At 32.4% G+C, this 17,859-nt stretch overlaps 1 protein-coding gene across 1 annotated transcript; it reads right to left on the reverse strand.

Annotated features, from left to right (window-relative positions):
• Positions 1-772: 772 nt before the first annotated feature.
• Positions 773-4,686, reverse strand: ETFBETA (electron transfer flavoprotein beta). Its single transcript, XM_085730399.1, has 5 exons — positions 4,572-4,686; positions 4,190-4,474; positions 3,348-3,428; positions 1,542-1,636; positions 773-1,263 (listed from the first exon to the last, which is right to left on the reverse strand). Exons 1-5 carry the CDS (start codon positions 4,638-4,640, stop codon positions 1,038-1,040), a joined length of 756 nt encoding a protein of 251 aa, XP_085586525.1. The 5' UTR covers positions 4,641-4,686; the 3' UTR covers positions 773-1,037.
• Positions 4,687-17,859: the final 13,173 nt, after the last annotated feature.

The following is a 17,859-nucleotide window of genomic DNA, read 5'->3' on the forward strand; positions in this document are numbered from 1 at the left end:
GAGAGATATGTTATTCCTATATTCGGTGAATATAGGATTTAATTTAAACATCAAAACAATTCCTCAAGATAGAACATATAAGTCAAATGCACCAAGCTTGTTGCATATATAACTTATTCTAGATTAAGATGGAAATAGATTCTTAGTTGGTTACTTTTGCTTTCAAGAATCATGGTCTTGTTCTTTGAAGGTTAAGAAACATATGGCTGAATTATGTTGAGTTAACTAAGAATATTCGATTTATTATTTCTCATATCTTCAGAGAAGACAATCGTTGTACAAACAAGACTGATTCCCCTAGACTTTAGAATAATGATTCTGTTTGGTGGGATTTTATCCCTTCCTATGTTAAGATTTATTTGATTGAAATAGATTAGAACTTCCCAATTATCGTTTACGCTGATGTATTTCATAGGTTCAAACTTTTGTTTGCTTTACGCTCTCTTTTGTTTTCTTTATCTATAAGATGAAGCTCCTCAACTCGTAGACCAGAAGGATCACCAGCAGCTTATACCTACACTGCTGATGATTGCAAATTGTTTTTCTAACATGCAACATTCACGTACATAACGACATGTCGTAGTCGTAAAAAAAGTTAACAAAGTTACTATAAAAAACTCCAAATTGCAGAATTTGATTAAGTGTATGTTGGGACTGACAATGAGTTTGACGAAATCACAAAATGTCACTGTGATTTTAGCAAAAACTACACAGTAGAGTTTTAACAAAATCACATTACCACCATGATTTCAAAGCTGCAGTAAGTGAAACATTGAAAGAAGAACAGGGTGGTGTTAACTAGGTAGATAAATTACACTATTCTAATATATGCAAATTACATCAAATTTCTTTTTATTTTAAGATTTACAATACTTTTTACTAACATGAAAGTAGAGGATGCAGGGCATGGTGATGAATACATGAAAGGTTCAACATTAAATTTATTGCCTCATTTGATTATCATACATCAGAATCTTGATGTAATGCTTTTTATCCTTTCGGGAAAAGCAATTGATTTTGAACAAAGAAGAGAACAATCAGATGACATTAGCCTCATGTTTTAGTTTTTCAATAAGCTCGTCCACAGAAGAAACAATAACACCTGATTTTCTTTTGGGAGGTTCTGTTACTTCAACTATCTCCAAATCCGATTTGATTTCCACATTCAACTCCTTCGGAGTGAACTTTTTTATCGGCTTCGATTTTGCTTTCATTATGTTGGGAAGAGTAGCATACCTCGGTTGGTTCAGTCTCAGATCAGTGCTGCATGAAACATAAGCACAAAACTTGCATATCAATAAAGTTGGTAAAGTGAAGCGCACAATATTTCATTTTCTAGAGATAATTTAGAAGAAAATAGAAAGGAAAAAAAGGACAACTATAAAATCGAAAACGAAGAAAATGTAGCATTATGAAACAGATTCTACCATACGTATGATTTCAAATGTCCTCATGCAAAAAGTTCAAAAACAACAATCGGTAATCCATTACATTTAGCATTTTAGTATGATTCAATATACTCAATCGAATGTGATACTCACGTTATTACTGCTGGTAAGTTCAAACACAGAGTCTCGATGCCATCATCAACCTCCCTGTCCACGGTGGCTACTTGTTTCTCTTTATCAAGAACAACCTACTGGAAAGAAGCAGTTAGCTGTGAAATAATTTGATGTTAAACTTAAAATGATTATTCAAAATCTTGAATGTACTGCAATCTTTCTAGGGCATCTTCTCTAAATCAGTTGCTGAACATTGTAAACTTAATCAAATTCAACAATAAAGAACTTTTACCATATAAAAACCTAATTATGCTGATTCAAATAGATAGCAAGTGACAATTACAGAGAAGTCACTCTAAAAAATCAAATTCAACAATAAAGAACTTCTACCATATAAAAACCTAATTATGCTGATTCAAATAGATAGCAAGTGACAATTACAGAGAAGTCACTCTAAAACCGTGGCCTAGCTCATCAACTTGATACGAAATTTCTTAAGTAACAGGTAGACATGCTGACTTTTTAAAAGATGCTAATTTTTTAACAGGTAGACATGCTAACCGTGGCCAAGCTCATAATCTTTATGTCAAATGATGGCTCAAGGTCTGATCTAACAAGGAATCAAAGATAAGCAGGATTGGCTCAAGGATAAACCCTTGCCGTAGGCCTTGTCCAGAGAGGGGTTCATATTTGGTGTTAGAAACCAAAAAACTGAAATGAAAACTTTGTTATTGACTGATAATTTATGAGCTTGAAGCTCTCACAATGGAAGAAAGTGGCAACAGAAAACAGAGACCAGAGCCGTATTGCTCTTAAACCGGAGAGAGTTTCTCTTCTAACTGACTCAACAACGTAAAATTGCCCGAATTGAATTATTTCACAGCTTTCTCGAATGACTCAACAACTCTCTCGAATGGCTCACTCCCTAGCCTTCCCTCTATTTATAACAGAAATTTTCCTAGATTACAGGGACTATTCTAACTATCTTTATTCCCACAGTTGCTACAAGCTTCCAGAAGTTGTACCCATGTAAATCAGGCCCAATATTTGTGTAATAAACCCTATAGGGCCATGGTGTCCTGTCAGTTAGGCTGGATTATGATCGCAAGAGACCTCGCAGTTATAATACTTTAGCAGACCTCAGTGTATTAGTTGACTTCATAAAAAGAGGGTTCACACTTATTTGTTTCGAGTTCATTTTGGGCTGCCACATAAGTTAGGCGAACCTTGATTATAAGATCCATTAATAACAGTGAAAAGATAACAAGAAACGTATTTTAGAAAACTCCAGTGCTTCAAAAAATTAAAGTTACAAAACAGTCGGTGATACCCTGAGTGGATGAGATGCTAAGCCATTACACTTTATGCTCTAATCATTCATACATATACATATATCCATTAGCATCAAATCTTCATATTACCCTGATTGGTTTCTTTGTATCTAACATAATTTATTTATAATTTATAGCCTTTGGGAATTCATAAACCTAGGCTTTGGCAAAAGCTTACTTCTTGGAGGATGGAGCTTTTGCACAATCTACAGTCTAGACACACAACAATATATACAATAAACATTTTTGTCATATAAACATCATGCAAATATAAACCCTAGAAAGGTACAAGAGAACTCAATCAACTACTAAGTATTTCTGAAAATTCATTTGCTATTCAAACAGGTTGTTTACCTTTGATCAAACTTGGAACGGGAATGTTGAAAAACAACAATATAAATTTATCAATAGATTGAGCTAACATGGTATGGTATGTAATTCAAGCATATCATAGATAAATAGCCAAAAAAATTACTGAGACCCTGTTTACTGAAGATGTAGATCATGGACTAACCTTTGAAGCAAAAGTCCCTTGAGGCCAGTTGAGAAGTCCTGCCACCATCTGCCCTGTTTGATTGCAATCATCATCAATAGCCTGTAAATAATTAACGAAACAAAAAAACAACTTAATAGAGTAGACAATGATGACAACCAATTACTCTCACTAGACAAGTTTCAAATGTATATATCAAATATTCATTGTCCTTTTTCTCTTGCATCTGTCAATTTTTCCATAATATGTCCCAACTTTACAAGTGAAAAAAATTAAATCAAAGCAAACAAAAAGTAGAAGTACCCGTTCAGACCTTATTTGGATGAGCAACTTAATTAAGCTCTTATAGCATAAATGGTTATTATATATGTGATTATGTATAAGCTCTTTCTATAACCAAAGATAAAACTAAGTCAAACTATCTTCATATAAGCTATAAACTGTTTTCATAAACTATCTTGTAAAGCTTATAGACATGTCAAAATCTCTATAAGCTCTCCAAAATAATATCAAAAGGGCTTATGACAGTAGATAAGCTCAAATAAGTCAATCCAAACAGTTTTATTAAACTTATCATCTTGAACATTTAAATAACCAAACAACTACAAAACATTCAACCATGTAAACATTATCAAATACCCAAGATAATCAAAATGTGGATTGGGGATCACACTTATACAACAAACCATAATCAAATCCACTATGGTTTATCATCATCGACATAACAAAAATTTCCAACTCATCCCATCACCATATAATATAATCCAACAACCCCAATAAAATCAAATAACAAAACAACTAAATCCACAAAACCATCCAAACAAAACATCACCAAAAAACACAAAACCTCAATTTCCACAAACCTGTTTGCCAAGAATCAAAAGCCCAGGTTTCTCAATCTCAACAAGCTTCTTCAAAATCTTGGCAACAAAAAGCGGATACATGGAATCATTAGCCTCCACATGAATCCCTCTATCAGCTCCCATAGCAAGACCAGTTCTAAGAGTGTCTACACACTGAGAAGGTCCCATACTAACAGCTACAACTTCTGAAGCCAACCCAGATTCCCTTATTCTAAGGGCTTCTTCTAAGGCAATTTCGCAAAATGGGTTCATTGACATTTTCACGTTCTGGGTCACTACCCCTGTCTGAAAAAAAAAACGTAAAAATCATGTCTTTTTGAGACAAAGATTGCAAGAACAAAAACAAAAACAAAAAAGTGTGTTTTTTGAGATAAAGATTTACCTTGTCGGGTTTGACTCTGATTTTGACGGCGTAATCGATTACTCGTTTTACAGTTACCATTATCTTCATCTTGTTGAAAATTGGTGGTGGATCGTGTGTGTTTTTCTCTATGAATGAAGGAGGAAAGAATGATGGGTTTATGGTAATTAAAATGAATTTTTTTTATAATCTAATGTAACAGAGACTGAGAGTGCTACATGTGCTGTGTTGGATGGATGATTTGGTAAGAGGTTCGTTCATGAACGGCACGTAAGTCTAGGGATGTCAATGGGTATCCGCGGGTACGGGTAGTATGATATCCGTCCCCGCCCCGTTGGATAAATATGGTACCCGTATCCGTCCTCATACCCGTGCGGGTATCTCTATACGGGTAATCCACGGGTATTTAGATACCCACGGATATCCGCAGGTACCCATGAATTTTTGTTTTTTATTTTTTTGTACATAGAAAAATTCAACTTTTAATTGTCTGAAAATAACAATAATACTAAAGAGATAAACAAGATGCTAGCCACATTAAAGAGATCGATAACTATATCAAATTTTGGATTTAAAACTATTCATGTATGAATATATATGAAGTTTTTCTTATTCTTTTTAGAATTAATATTGACGGAGTTTGTGTATCCTTTCATTTTGTTCTATCATTCAAAAACCTAGTTTTAGTTTTAGTGTCTTCATTTTGTGACCATACTATTGAGGGAAAGTGGAACATATTGTGATTTAGCTTCTTCTACTGGTTGCCTATTAAAATTATATTCATTTTAGTATAGCAGCTTCAGGTCATTCAGTTCATCTACTTCTATATCATAAAAAAATTCTGTAACGAAATTATGTCATTCAGCCAAAAACATAGACAACATTACAAAAAAAGTTTTGTGAACAATTCATGGTGAACAAAGAAATAAACAACAAAAAAGATTAATTAAAACAATTAAAATCTATAAAACAATTAGAAAGCCCTAAAACTAGGGTTTTTTTTAGACACCACACTCTTATATATATATATATATATATAACGGTTCAAAACCAGGCTCTGATACCAAAACGGTTCAAAACGGTTGCTCTTGTTGCAGAAAAGTTGGATTGCTTAGAAATTTCACAAAGTTTTTATATAAACTGAGAAAAGGTTACAAGAGAATACAAGGCGGAAGCAAAGCGTGCTTCAACCAAACAACAAGAGTTCCTTATAAAGGAAAAAAGGTTCACTATTTGAACCGGTAAAAGGCGACCAAAACAATCGGTGGCCGGTTACAAACGACAAAACAACATTATTGCAGAAGTCGGGTGCTCATTGGGCCCCATCGTCACTTTTACAATAAACACAAAAAACAAACAGCTTTAACAAAGTTGTCAAAAGAAAAAAGGAAAAGAAAAAGCTAAAGCTAAAGTTGATAACGACTAAAGCAAAAGCTGAAGAGGACATTTTGTCCGCCGAAAGATTCCTTGAGCTAATTACGGAAGGCAATTATTTTGTTTTGCTGGCAACAATTTCAATCATTGAATCCCAGATATCTTCCATGGTGGGATCTGGTTGGGACTCACCAGCCAACACTTCTTCATCTTCATCCACTTCTTTAGAACCTTTTGATGAGATTGACATATTATCTTCTGGGAAAGAGCAGAAAAACTGATCTTTCATGAAATCAAGAACCCTGACCTTAATTTGATCATTAGTCTCTTGAGGGTATTTCCTCTGAAAATACGTTTTTACTTCATTCATAGAGAAGTTTTGAGTGTTGGAATTTTTAATACTCTTGGCTTTATCTATAGAGATGGAAGCCTTAATTTTTTCGACCATAATTTTTAGGTCGTCCGAACTCATATTAGTCCAAAATTTATAAAAGAAATTTCTTTGTAAAATTGGAACATTAAACCTGTCTTTAGAGATAGTAATATTCCATCTCCAAATCCACGGGATTTGAAACTTGCAAAAGAACAAACAAGGACATTGTCCTGTAATAAGTTTACTAGATGCCACCTTTTCAATTAAAGGGCTAGTATTACACCAAGCAGTATACAAATTTTGTATTTCTTCAGGTAAGATTTCTAAAGATGGACCAAATTTTTGCCACCAAGAGAAAAACCAATTGGGGATAGATTTTTCCACAATTTCAGGATTAATAGAGAAAAACCAAGAATGCTTGTTCTTAGGATTCTGGTAATAAAACATTTGGGTAAAAGCATTAACATAGTCCCAATAGTTGAAATTAATAGGATTGTTTTGACTATCTATAATAGCCTTTTCATTATTGGGGTTTATTCCCCAGTCTTTAGGAAGTAATAACTTATTAATGTGACATTTAGAAAAACTTATAAAGTCTTTAGTATTACCATTATGGTGATTATGAGTAATGGTAACTGATCCTGATCCGATCAAAAGCATTTCAAGATGAGGTCTAGATTTACCAGCCATACCTGGATAACATCTAGTATCCAAATATCTGTCTTTAATGGACCAACCATCACTATTATTTAGTGAGAGATCTTCATCATCAATATACATGATGGTTTCAACAATAGGGTTTTCTAAATATTCTTGGGAAGATTCTTCCAGAGTTATTTGTTTGTAAGAAATATTCTTACTTTTGGCTGACGTCGAAGAAGATGCTTCTTCTTTTTCTTTCTTTATATTGGAAGTATTAGGTCTTCCTCTGTTGTACTGTACCAAGGACCAGTTACCAATAACTGGAATATTAGGGTCAGCTTGGGCTTGGGGCAACATATTATTGCTCCCTTGATAGCCACGACCATATTGGCCACGGCCTCCTCTCCCCCTATACGGGGTTGTCATATCCCTGCAAAAATTCACGAGTTAAGAAGTCAGCAAGAGAGTTATTTTCTCCTTTAATATATTGAATATCAAATTCAAAGGCAGATAATTGAGCTTGCCAATTAGCAAAGATTTGCTTTGCTACAAGATTTTTAACATCTTTTTCAATAATAGGTTTTGCCGAACTACAATCAATTCTAAGCAAAAACTTTTGATTAAGTAAATCACTCTGAAATTTAGAGATACATTTTATGATAGAAAGCATTTCTTTCTTAACCGTAGAATACTTGGATTGGGTAGGATTCCATTTTCCTGAAGTAAATCTCACTAATACTTCTTTATTAGAAGTAGGGTTAACTTGCTTAAGGATTCCCCCATAACCCAAATTGGAAGCATCAGTTTCAACAATTTTGAAATAATTAGGATTGGCAAGAGAAAGGCAAGGCAAATTTTTGACTTTACTCTTAATCCTACGAACAGCATGAGTATGTTCATCCGTCCAGGGCTTAGGTTTGGATTTTAGTCTATTGTATAAAATAGCTGTATCTTTAGACAAATACTCATAGTAGTCAGACACATAATTAAGACTACCTAAAAATCTTTGTAATTGGGTTTTATCCAAAATAATATCTGGAAATTTAGAAGCAAATTCAATACTTCTGTCAATAGGAATAATAGTTCCCTTATCAATTGTATGACCCAGAAATCTAATTTTAGTCTGGAATAATTTCATCTTGGGCGCAGAGACAACAAGCCCACTTCTTTTGACCACTTCTTTGAAGATTTTTAAATGTTTAACATGCTGATCTATAGTTTTTGAAAAGACTAAAACATCATCAATGTAAACAATAATAAATTCTGAGTATAACTCAAAAATATCATTCATAATTTTTTGAAATTCTGATGGCGCATTTTTTAATCCAAAAGCCATCACAAGCCATTCAAACTGTCCAAACGGAACAGTAAAAGCAGTTTTATATCTGTCAGATTCCTTAATTTGGATCTGCCAATAACCAGATTTCATATCAAATTTTGAAAATATAGCAGCAGTTGCTAGTCTATCAAGCAAATCTTTCTTGTTAGGAATAGGATACCTAATCCATTTTAAAACCTTATTAAGAGGTTTATAATTAATAACAAGTCTAGGAACACCACGTTCCTTTTCAGCTGCGTTATCAACGTAAAACGCAGTACAACTCCAAGGAGACTTAGATTTTCTAATTAATCCTTTGTCAAGAAGAGATTGAATCTCTTTTTTACATAATTCATGATACGCTTCATTCATTTGAGCAGGTCTAGCCTTAGTAGGAATTTGACTTTCATTAAAGTCATCAATATAGGGTAGAGAAACAATATGTTTCTTTCTATCCCAAAACGCATTAGGAAAATCGTTACAGACTTCATTATTGAATTGAAGCTCTAAAGACTTAATCTGTCTTTGTATCTCAACTTTCTTAAGTTGACTATCAATATTACGAAGACTAATTTCTTCTTTAAGAAAACATATTTGTTTTTCTTTTTTGTTAAGAATATCCTTAACTTCATTAAGCATCCTAGTATGAGGATTAGTGATAAATTCAAAAATAATTTCTTGATTATCAATCAAAGTAGTAATTCCCTTTTGATCAATATTTTTGATAGGCATAATATTATGCAAAAAAGGAGTTCCTAAAATAACTCTATGAGTTAAATTTTTTACCAAAATAAAATTAGTCGGAAGACAAATATTTTGGTTGCAAATATAAGCATTAGAAAGTTTGTAATTAACTTGAAGTTTATCTCCTCCAGCTTGGGTTAGCGATTGAGTAGTTTTTGAAAAATATTTTGTAGGAATGATTCCTTCCTGTATGCAGTTTAAATCTGCACCACTATCAACCAAAGCTATTTCATTTTTAAGAATATATTCTTTATTAATGACTAAAGTGATTTTTACAAACCATTTTTGCGAAGTAACTCTTTGAAGAGTAGTTAAAAAAGTATTTTCAGATTTTTCTTCGGAAGTAGGAGAATTAGAATTTTCAATTTTGGGAATATCCTGAATGATTTCTTCAATCTTTAAAGTTTCTAATTTAGAAACTCGCTGAGATAACATATTATTATCTTTCTTTATTTGAGATATTTCTCCTTTTAGAAGATTAATTTCTCTTCTTAAGTCATCAGTAGAAACAGGTGTTTCTTTAATATTGGTTTCACGAAATCTAGATAAGACTTCACTAATTCTATAAGGTGTCTCAATAATTTGAGGACCTTTATTCTTGTTAGAACCATCTTTAATAAGAAATTCCAACATCTTTCTTTTCAGATTATTGTCTGAAATACTATCAATAGCTTTTAAAGCTTCATCATGTTCTGTAGTTAGAACATTTAATCCATTCATTTCGACTATTTGTTTCCAATAGTCTATTTCTTCATTGCAAAGACAATCAGAGTCAGAGCTATCCTTAGACTCATTATCACTAGAAGAATCATCAATTTGATCTATAACCTCATTATTATCTTCTGATTCATTATCAGAATATTTAAATAAAACTTTCTCAAGTTGAGAACGAAGATTATCGTCTTCTATGTCATTAAGCTGTTTTTTTGTCCAGCATTGAGTGGCATAATGACCAGTTTTACCACATTTATGGCAAGTAATATTTTTAGAAAACTTATCAGCTTTCCTTTTGTTTTTAGTACTAGGAAAATTTTCCCTAGATTTTCTTTTAGAGAAATTTTCTCTATGTTTCTTCTTATTAGAAGACTTATGATGTTTCTTTCTCTTAGTTTGAGAAGTATCATTAGAAGAACTGATTTTCTTCTTATTCCTTCTTTCTACTGTAGGTTTGCCTAAGTCGAAAGCAAATTGCTCACAGAATTCACCTAATTGATGTTTTTCTGTTAACTTCTGCTTTTTAAGATGATTTTTTAATTTTATGTCATTACATAAAGAAAGGCCTTCTTGAATACAAGTATTCGTAATTTGACCATACGTAAGATCAGGGTAATTAATATTTATCCCATCATTTCTATTTCTCAAAGATTGCCTAATTTTTTCGGCAAAAAGATGAGGTAAGCCATCAACAAATTTGGCTTTCCAATGACTACTATTAGGGTCTTCTATCATGAAAAGTCTTGATAAAAAGGTATCTTTGTACCATCTAAAATGTGTCAAAGAGGGACATCGTAAATTTTGTAAAAGAGTGCAAATACGCTCTCCGACAGGTATTCTAGTACCAACAAAATTGTTTATGATAGAAAGACTTAGGGTATAAACTGCGTCTTCTTCATTAGTCTTAGCCTCAGACCCTGTGGCCTCATTTTTAATGGTTTTTTTATGAGAAAGAATTTCTTCTCTTTGGGCAGCTGTGAGATACCAATCCCACCAACCTCTGAGTTGTCCGACAAATCCGACGGTAATAAAACTAGCAATGTTTCTATCAGAATTTCCTTGCTGTTTACAAATAGTGGAATACATAAGCATTTTCTGAATAACCGTGACAATTTGTCTATCATTTAGACCGTCAATGTTCCATTCATAAATGGATCTACCCGAGTACGAGTTTTGAACAATATCCTCATTTTCTTCAAAAAGTAAATCTTGAGGAGAAGGTCTATCGTAATAAATTTTATCAACTCCGCGTTTAGTATAAACGGTATTAATATCAGCCTTTTCATTAAGACTAAAATCATTGAACATGGTAGCAAGTTCATCAACATTTTCAAAATCCTTGTTAGAATTTGTTGATCCATTATCTGAATCTTCATCTTTAGAAATAACATTAAGATTTAATTTCTTAAGTTTTTCTTGCAAAGTATTCATAAATTCATTCGAATTATCATCAATTTTGAAATTCTCAATTTTAGTGGGAGGCTGAATTATAGGAGTCTCGCTAATTTGGTCATAAAAACCTTTTGAAGTTGAAGGAATATCCTTTTTCTCAAAATTATTCATTATAATCTTTTGATTGTCAATATTCTTTTCAACCAAAAATTTTAAAAACGCGATATCTTTATCTAAAGACAAAAGTTGATCTCCTATTCGAGTCAAATAAGCATTAGAAAAATTTTGTGCTTTGATTATAGAGCTTAACTCATTAAGGCTATTTAAGGTATTACCTACTTTAGGTCCTATGTTAGTGTGTGAATACGCAACAGCTTCAACGTCAGTTCCCAAAGTTAAACTTTTTTCAGGAGGAAAAGGAGATTGAATAGGCTCATTTTGCCCAATAATATACCAAGACCTAGATTTTAGAGTCAAAATTTCTTTTTCATTTTGATCAAGAAAATAGGTTATAAACCATTCAACAAATCTAATGAACTCTTGGGTTATACTAAGATGTTCATAATAATCTTCCTTGATTTTCTTTCTTTCCCAATCTGGGAATTCTTTGAAAAACCATTTTCTAAAATCGGAATATTTTTCCATCATAAATTCATCATTTATGAATTTTCTCCACAAGCTATTAGGCGTAAGATCCATTACATATCTGATTCAGTTGGGGAGGTTTTACCTTCCTTTTGACTAATATTAGTCTCATAAATTCCATAAGGAATTTTGTTGTCACTCATAATTATGTTTTCAACAGTTTCAGATTCATCTTTAGTTCTAGATGTGGAAGCTTCTGAAAAAGATTTCCTAGAAATATTACTAGGAACAGAATAAAAATTGTTGGAAGAATATCTAGAAGATATACTTCTTGGTATTTTACAAATTCTCTGAGGATTAAAACGAATTTCAACATCTCCATCAGTAGTCTGAACAATTTGTTCAACATTTCTATTCATGATAGGTTCCGGGTTAACGATATGAGGAAGATTCCAATTATCGGGGAAATCTAATTCGTCCCATCTTATAAGTCTATTGGTAGCTACCTTAGAGGTCAATAAATTAGTATTAACCAAAGTAGTGGTTCCAGGATGACTTATTTGTCTAGCTTTAGGATTAAGGGTATTTAACACCTTAAAATATATCCTATAACAAACAGTCATAATTTGACTTCCAGCTTTAAAATCATAACCATTAGTATGAATATTCATTTGTAAAGCTTCGAATAAATGTTTATCAGACAAAGATAAACTTAAATTAGGTGCTATATCAAAATAGACTGGTCCATGACATAAACTGGACTCAATAACAGCAGCTAAAGATTCTTTAAAATTATTGCATCTGCCATCTCTAACGTATGCCATTATACTGGTATTTAAGCCAAGCAGAGTTAAAGGTCTAATAGCAATTTGTATTAACCCAACATGTATATATTTATACTCTTTAAAGGATTCTAAATCCTTTTTACATAACATAAATATATCTTGAGAATCTTTTGAGATTCTAACATTTTGTTCAATGGTCTTAACAGCCATTCTAGACTTAAAGTCAAACATCCCAAAATTATAAATTTCTTTTTTAGGTACAGAGGGTATTACCCATTTGTTTAAGTTTTCCAAATTGTTTGGGAATTCGACCAATTCTTGATTGGTGGTAAGATCATTTTGATCTGGTTCTTCCATGAAGAAAACAAAGGGCGAACAGTGTTATGACATAGTTAAATAACAAAGTAAAGCAAAGTATCCTAACTTTCTCATGATCATAATACCAGATAGTTTGAACCTAAAAAACTTTTATAAAAGTCTCTAAACCTATCAACCCGCAGGGATAGAAGAGCAAAGCTCTCAACGAGACATCGAACGCAGTAATCTGACAAAAATTCTCATTAAAACAGACATCACATATCTCTCACTCCCTCCCCGGGAAAAAACGAGATTTTTGTCTGAAACAAGAATCACCAGATCCGTCCCAAAATTCTTTTATGTTTAAAATAAAAGTTATTATGATCATGACAATGTTTTAATACTTATAAATACTAAGTTAAAAACTAAGTCATAACAACAGTTTAGCCTCTAATTGTCATTCAATTAGAGTTAGGTAGAAGAGGTACCTGGATCCAAAACGGAAAGGCGATGATACCAAAACGGTTCAAAACGGTTGCTCTTGTTGCAGAAAAGTTGGATTGCTTAGAAATTTCACAAAGTTTTTATATAAACTGAGAAAAGGTTACAAGAGAATACAAGGCGGAAGCAAAGCGTGCTTCAACCAAACAACAAGAGTTCCTTATAAAGGAAAAAAGGTTCACTATTTGAACCGGTAAAAGGCGACCAAAACAATCGGTGGCCGGTTACAAACGACAAAACAACATTATTGCAGAAGTCGGGTGCTCATTGGGCCCCATCGTCACTTTTACAATAAACACAAAAAACAAACAGCTTTAACAAAGTTGTCAAAAGAAAAAAGGAAAAGAAAAAGCTAAAGCTAAAGTTGATAACGACTAAAGCAAAAGCTGAAGAGGACATTTTGTCCGCCGAAAGATTCCTTGAGCTAATTACGGAAGGCAATTATTTTGTTTTGCTGGCAACAATTTCAATCATTGAATCCCAGATATTTTCCATGGTGGGATCTGGTTGGGACTCACCAGCCAACACTTCTTCATCTTCATCCACTTCTTTAGAACCTTTTGATGAGATTGACATATTATCTTCTGGGAAAGAGCAGAAAAACTGATCTTTCATGAAATCAAGAACCCTGACCTTAATTTGATCATTAGTCTCTTGAGGGTATTTCCTCTGAAAATACGTTTTTACTTCATTCATAGAGAAGTTTTGAGTGTTGGAATTTTTAATACTCTTGGCTTTATCTATAGAGATGGAAGCCTTAATTTTTTCGACCATAATTTTTAGGTCGTCCGAACTCATATTAGTCCAAAATTTATAAAAGAAATTTCTTTGTAAAATTGGAACATTAAACCTGTCTTTAGAGATAGTAATATTCCATCTCCAAATCCACGGGATTTGAAACTTGCAAAAGAACAAACAAGGACATTGTCCTGTAATAAGTTTACTAGATGCCACCTTTTCAATTAAAGGGCTAGTATTACACCAAGCAGTATACAAATTTTGTATTTCTTCAGGTAAGATTTCTAAAGATGGACCAAATTTTTGCCACCAAGAGAAAAACCAATTGGGGATAGATTTTTCCACAATTTCAGGATTAATAGAGAAAAACCAAGAATGCTTGTTCTTAGGATTCTGGTAATAAAACATTTGGGTAAAAGCATTAACATAGTCCCAATAGTTGAAATTAATAGGATTGTTTTGACTATCTATAATAGCCTTTTCATTATTGGGGTTTATTCCCCAGTCTTTAGGAAGTAATAACTTATTAATGTGACATTTAGAAAAACTTATAAAGTCTTTAGTATTACCATTATGGTGATTATGAGTAATGGTAACTGATCCTGATCCGATCAAAAGCATTTCAAGATGAGGTCTAGATTTACCAGCCATACCTGGATAACATCTAGTATCCAAATATCTGTCTTTAATGGACCAACCATCACTATTATTTAGTGAGAGATCTTCATCATCAATATACATGATGGTTTCAACAATAGGGTTTTCTAAATATTCTTGGGAAGATTCTTCCAGAGTTATTTGTTTGTAAGAAATATTCTTACTTTTGGCTGACGTCGAAGAAGATGCTTCTTCTTTTTCTTTCTTTATATTGGAAGTATTAGGTCTTCCTCTGTTGTACTGTACCAAGGACCAGTTACCAATAACTGGAATATTAGGGTCAGCTTGGGCTTGGGGCAACATATTATTGCTCCCTTGATAGCCACGACCATATTGGCCACGGCCTCCTCTCCCCCTATACGGGGTTGTCATATCCCTGCAAAAATTCACGAGTTAAGAAGTCAGCAAGAGAGTTATTTTCTCCTTTAATATATTGAATATCAAATTCAAAGGCAGATAATTGAGCTTGCCAATTAGCAAAGATTTGCTTTGCTACAAGATTTTTAACATCTTTTTCAATAATAGGTTTTGCCGAACTACAATCAATTCTAAGCAAAAACTTTTGATTAAGTAAATCACTCTGAAATTTAGAGATACATTTTATGATAGAAAGCATTTCTTTCTTAACCGTAGAATACTTGGATTGGGTAGGATTCCATTTTCCTGAAGTAAATCTCACTAATACTTCTTTATTAGAAGTAGGGTTAACTTGCTTAAGGATTCCCCCATAACCCAAATTGGAAGCATCAGTTTCAACAATTTTGAAATAATTAGGATTGGCAAGAGAAAGGCAAGGCAAATTTTTGACTTTACTCTTAATCCTACGAACAGCATGAGTATGTTCATCCGTCCAGGGCTTAGGTTTGGATTTTAGTCTATTGTATAAAATAGCTGTATCTTTAGACAAATACTCATAGTAGTCAGACACATAATTAAGACTACCTAAAAATCTTTGTAATTGGGTTTTATCCAAAATAATATCTGGAAATTTAGAAGCAAATTCAATACTTCTGTCAATAGGAATAATAGTTCCCTTATCAATTGTATGACCCAGAAATCTAATTTTAGTCTGGAATAATTTCATCTTGGGCGCAGAGACAACAAACCCACTTCTTTTGACCACTTCTTTGAAGATTTTTAAATGTTTAACATGCTGATCTATAGTTTTTGAAAAGACTAAAACATCATCAATGTAAACAATAATAAATTCTGAGTATAACTCAAAAATATCATTCATAATTTTTTGAAATTCTGATGGCGCATTTTTTAATCCAAAAGCCATCACAAGCCATTCAAACTGTCCAAACGGAACAGTAAAAGCAGTTTTATATCTGTCAGATTCCTTAATTTGGATCTGCCAATAACCAGATTTCATATCAAATTTTGAAAATATAGCAGCAGTTGCTAGTCTATCAAGCAAATCTTTCTTGTTAGGAATAGGATACCTAATCCATTTTAAAACCTTATTAAGAGGTTTATAATTAATAACAAGTCTAGGAACACCACGTTCCTTTTCAGCTGCGTTATCAACGTAAAACGCAGTACAACTCCAAGGAGACTTAGATTTTCTAATTAATCCTTTGTCAAGAAGAGATTGAATCTCTTTTTTACATAATTCATGATACGCTTCATTCATTTGAGCAGGTCTAGCCTTAGTAGGAATTTGACTTTCATTAAAGTCATCAATATAGGGTAGAGAAACAATATGTTTCTTTCTATCCCAAAACGCATTAGGAAAATCGTTACAGACTTCATTATTGAATTGAAGCTCTAAAGACTTAATCTGTCTTTGTATCTCAACTTTCTTAAGTTGACTATCAATATTACGAAGACTAATTTCTTCTTTAAGAAAACATATTTGTTTTTCTTTTTTGTTAAGAATATCCTTAACTTCATTAAGCATCCTAGTATGAGGATTAGTGATAAATTCAAAAATAATTTCTTGATTATCAATCAAAGTAGTAATTCCCTTTTGATCAATATTTTTGATAGGCATAATATTATGCAAAAAAGGAGTTCCTAAAATAACTCTATGAGTTAAATTTTTTACCAAAATAAAATTAGTCGGAAGACAAATATTTTGGTTGCAAATATAAGCATTAGAAAGTTTGTAATTAACTTGAAGTTTATCTCCTCCAGCTTGGGTTAGCGATTGAGTAGTTTTTGAAAAATATTTTGTAGGAATGATTCCTTCCTGTATGCAGTTTAAATCTGCACCACTATCAACCAAAGCTATTTCATTTTTAAGAATATATTCTTTATTAATGACTAAAGTGATTTTTACAAACCATTTTTGCGAAGTAACTCTTTGAAGAGTAGTTAAAAAAGTATTTTCAGATTTTTCTTCGGAAGTAGGAGAATTAGAATTTTCAATTTTGGGAATATCCTGAATGATTTCTTCAATCTTTAAAGTTTCTAATTTAGAAACTCGCTGAGATAACATATTATTATCTTTCTTTATTTGAGATATTTCTCCTTTTAGAAGATTAATTTCTCTTCTTAAGTCATCAGTAGAAACAGGTGTTTCTTTAATATTGGTTTCACGAAATCTAGATAAGACTTCACTAATTCTATAAGGTGTCTCAATAATTTGAGGACCTTTATTCTTGTTAGAACCATCTTTAATAAGAAATTCCAACATCTTTCTTTTCAGATTATTGTCTGAAATACTATCAATAGCTTTTAAAGCTTCATCATGTTCTGTAGTTAGAACATTTAATCCATTCATTTCGACTATTTGTTTCCAATAGTCTATTTCTTCATTGCAAAGACAATCAGAGTCAGAGCTATCCTTAGACTCATTATCACTAGAAGAATCATCAATTTGATCTATAACCTCATTATTATCTTCTGATTCATTATCAGAATATTTAAATAAAACTTTCTCAAGTTGAGAACGAAGATTATCGTCTTCTATGTCATTAAGCTGTTTTTTTGTCCAGCATTGAGTGGCATAATGACCAGTTTTACCACATTTATGGCAAGTAATATTTTTAGAAAACTTATCAGCTTTCCTTTTGTTTTTAGTACTAGGAAAATTTTCCCTAGATTTTCTTTTAGAGAAATTTTCTCTATGTTTCTTCTTATTAGAAGACTTATGATGTTTCTTTCTCTTAGTTTGAGAAGTATCATTAGAAGAACTGATTTTCTTCTTATTCCTTCTTTCTACTGTAGGTTTGCCTAAGTCGA

This window comes from Medicago sativa, chromosome 1 (assembly GCF_051527215.1).
Source record: "Medicago sativa cultivar Bolivia chromosome 1, Bolivia_mono, whole genome shotgun sequence".
NCBI classification, from domain to species: domain Eukaryota; kingdom Viridiplantae; phylum Streptophyta; class Magnoliopsida; order Fabales; family Fabaceae; genus Medicago; species Medicago sativa.

Coding starts and splice junctions, on each gene's coding strand:
- ETFBETA (XM_085730399.1), bottom strand. CDS start 4,640: ATGAAGATAATGGTAACTGTAAAACGAGTAATCGATTACGCCGTCAAA. Junction 1,637..3,347: donor AAGGGACTTTTGCTTCAAAG/GTTAGTCCATGA, acceptor TCTTTCCAGTAG/GTTGTTCTTGATAAAGAGAA. Junction 1,264..1,541: donor AACTTACCAGCAGTAATAAC/GTGAGTATCACA, acceptor TGTTTCATGCAG/CACTGATCTGAGACTGAACC.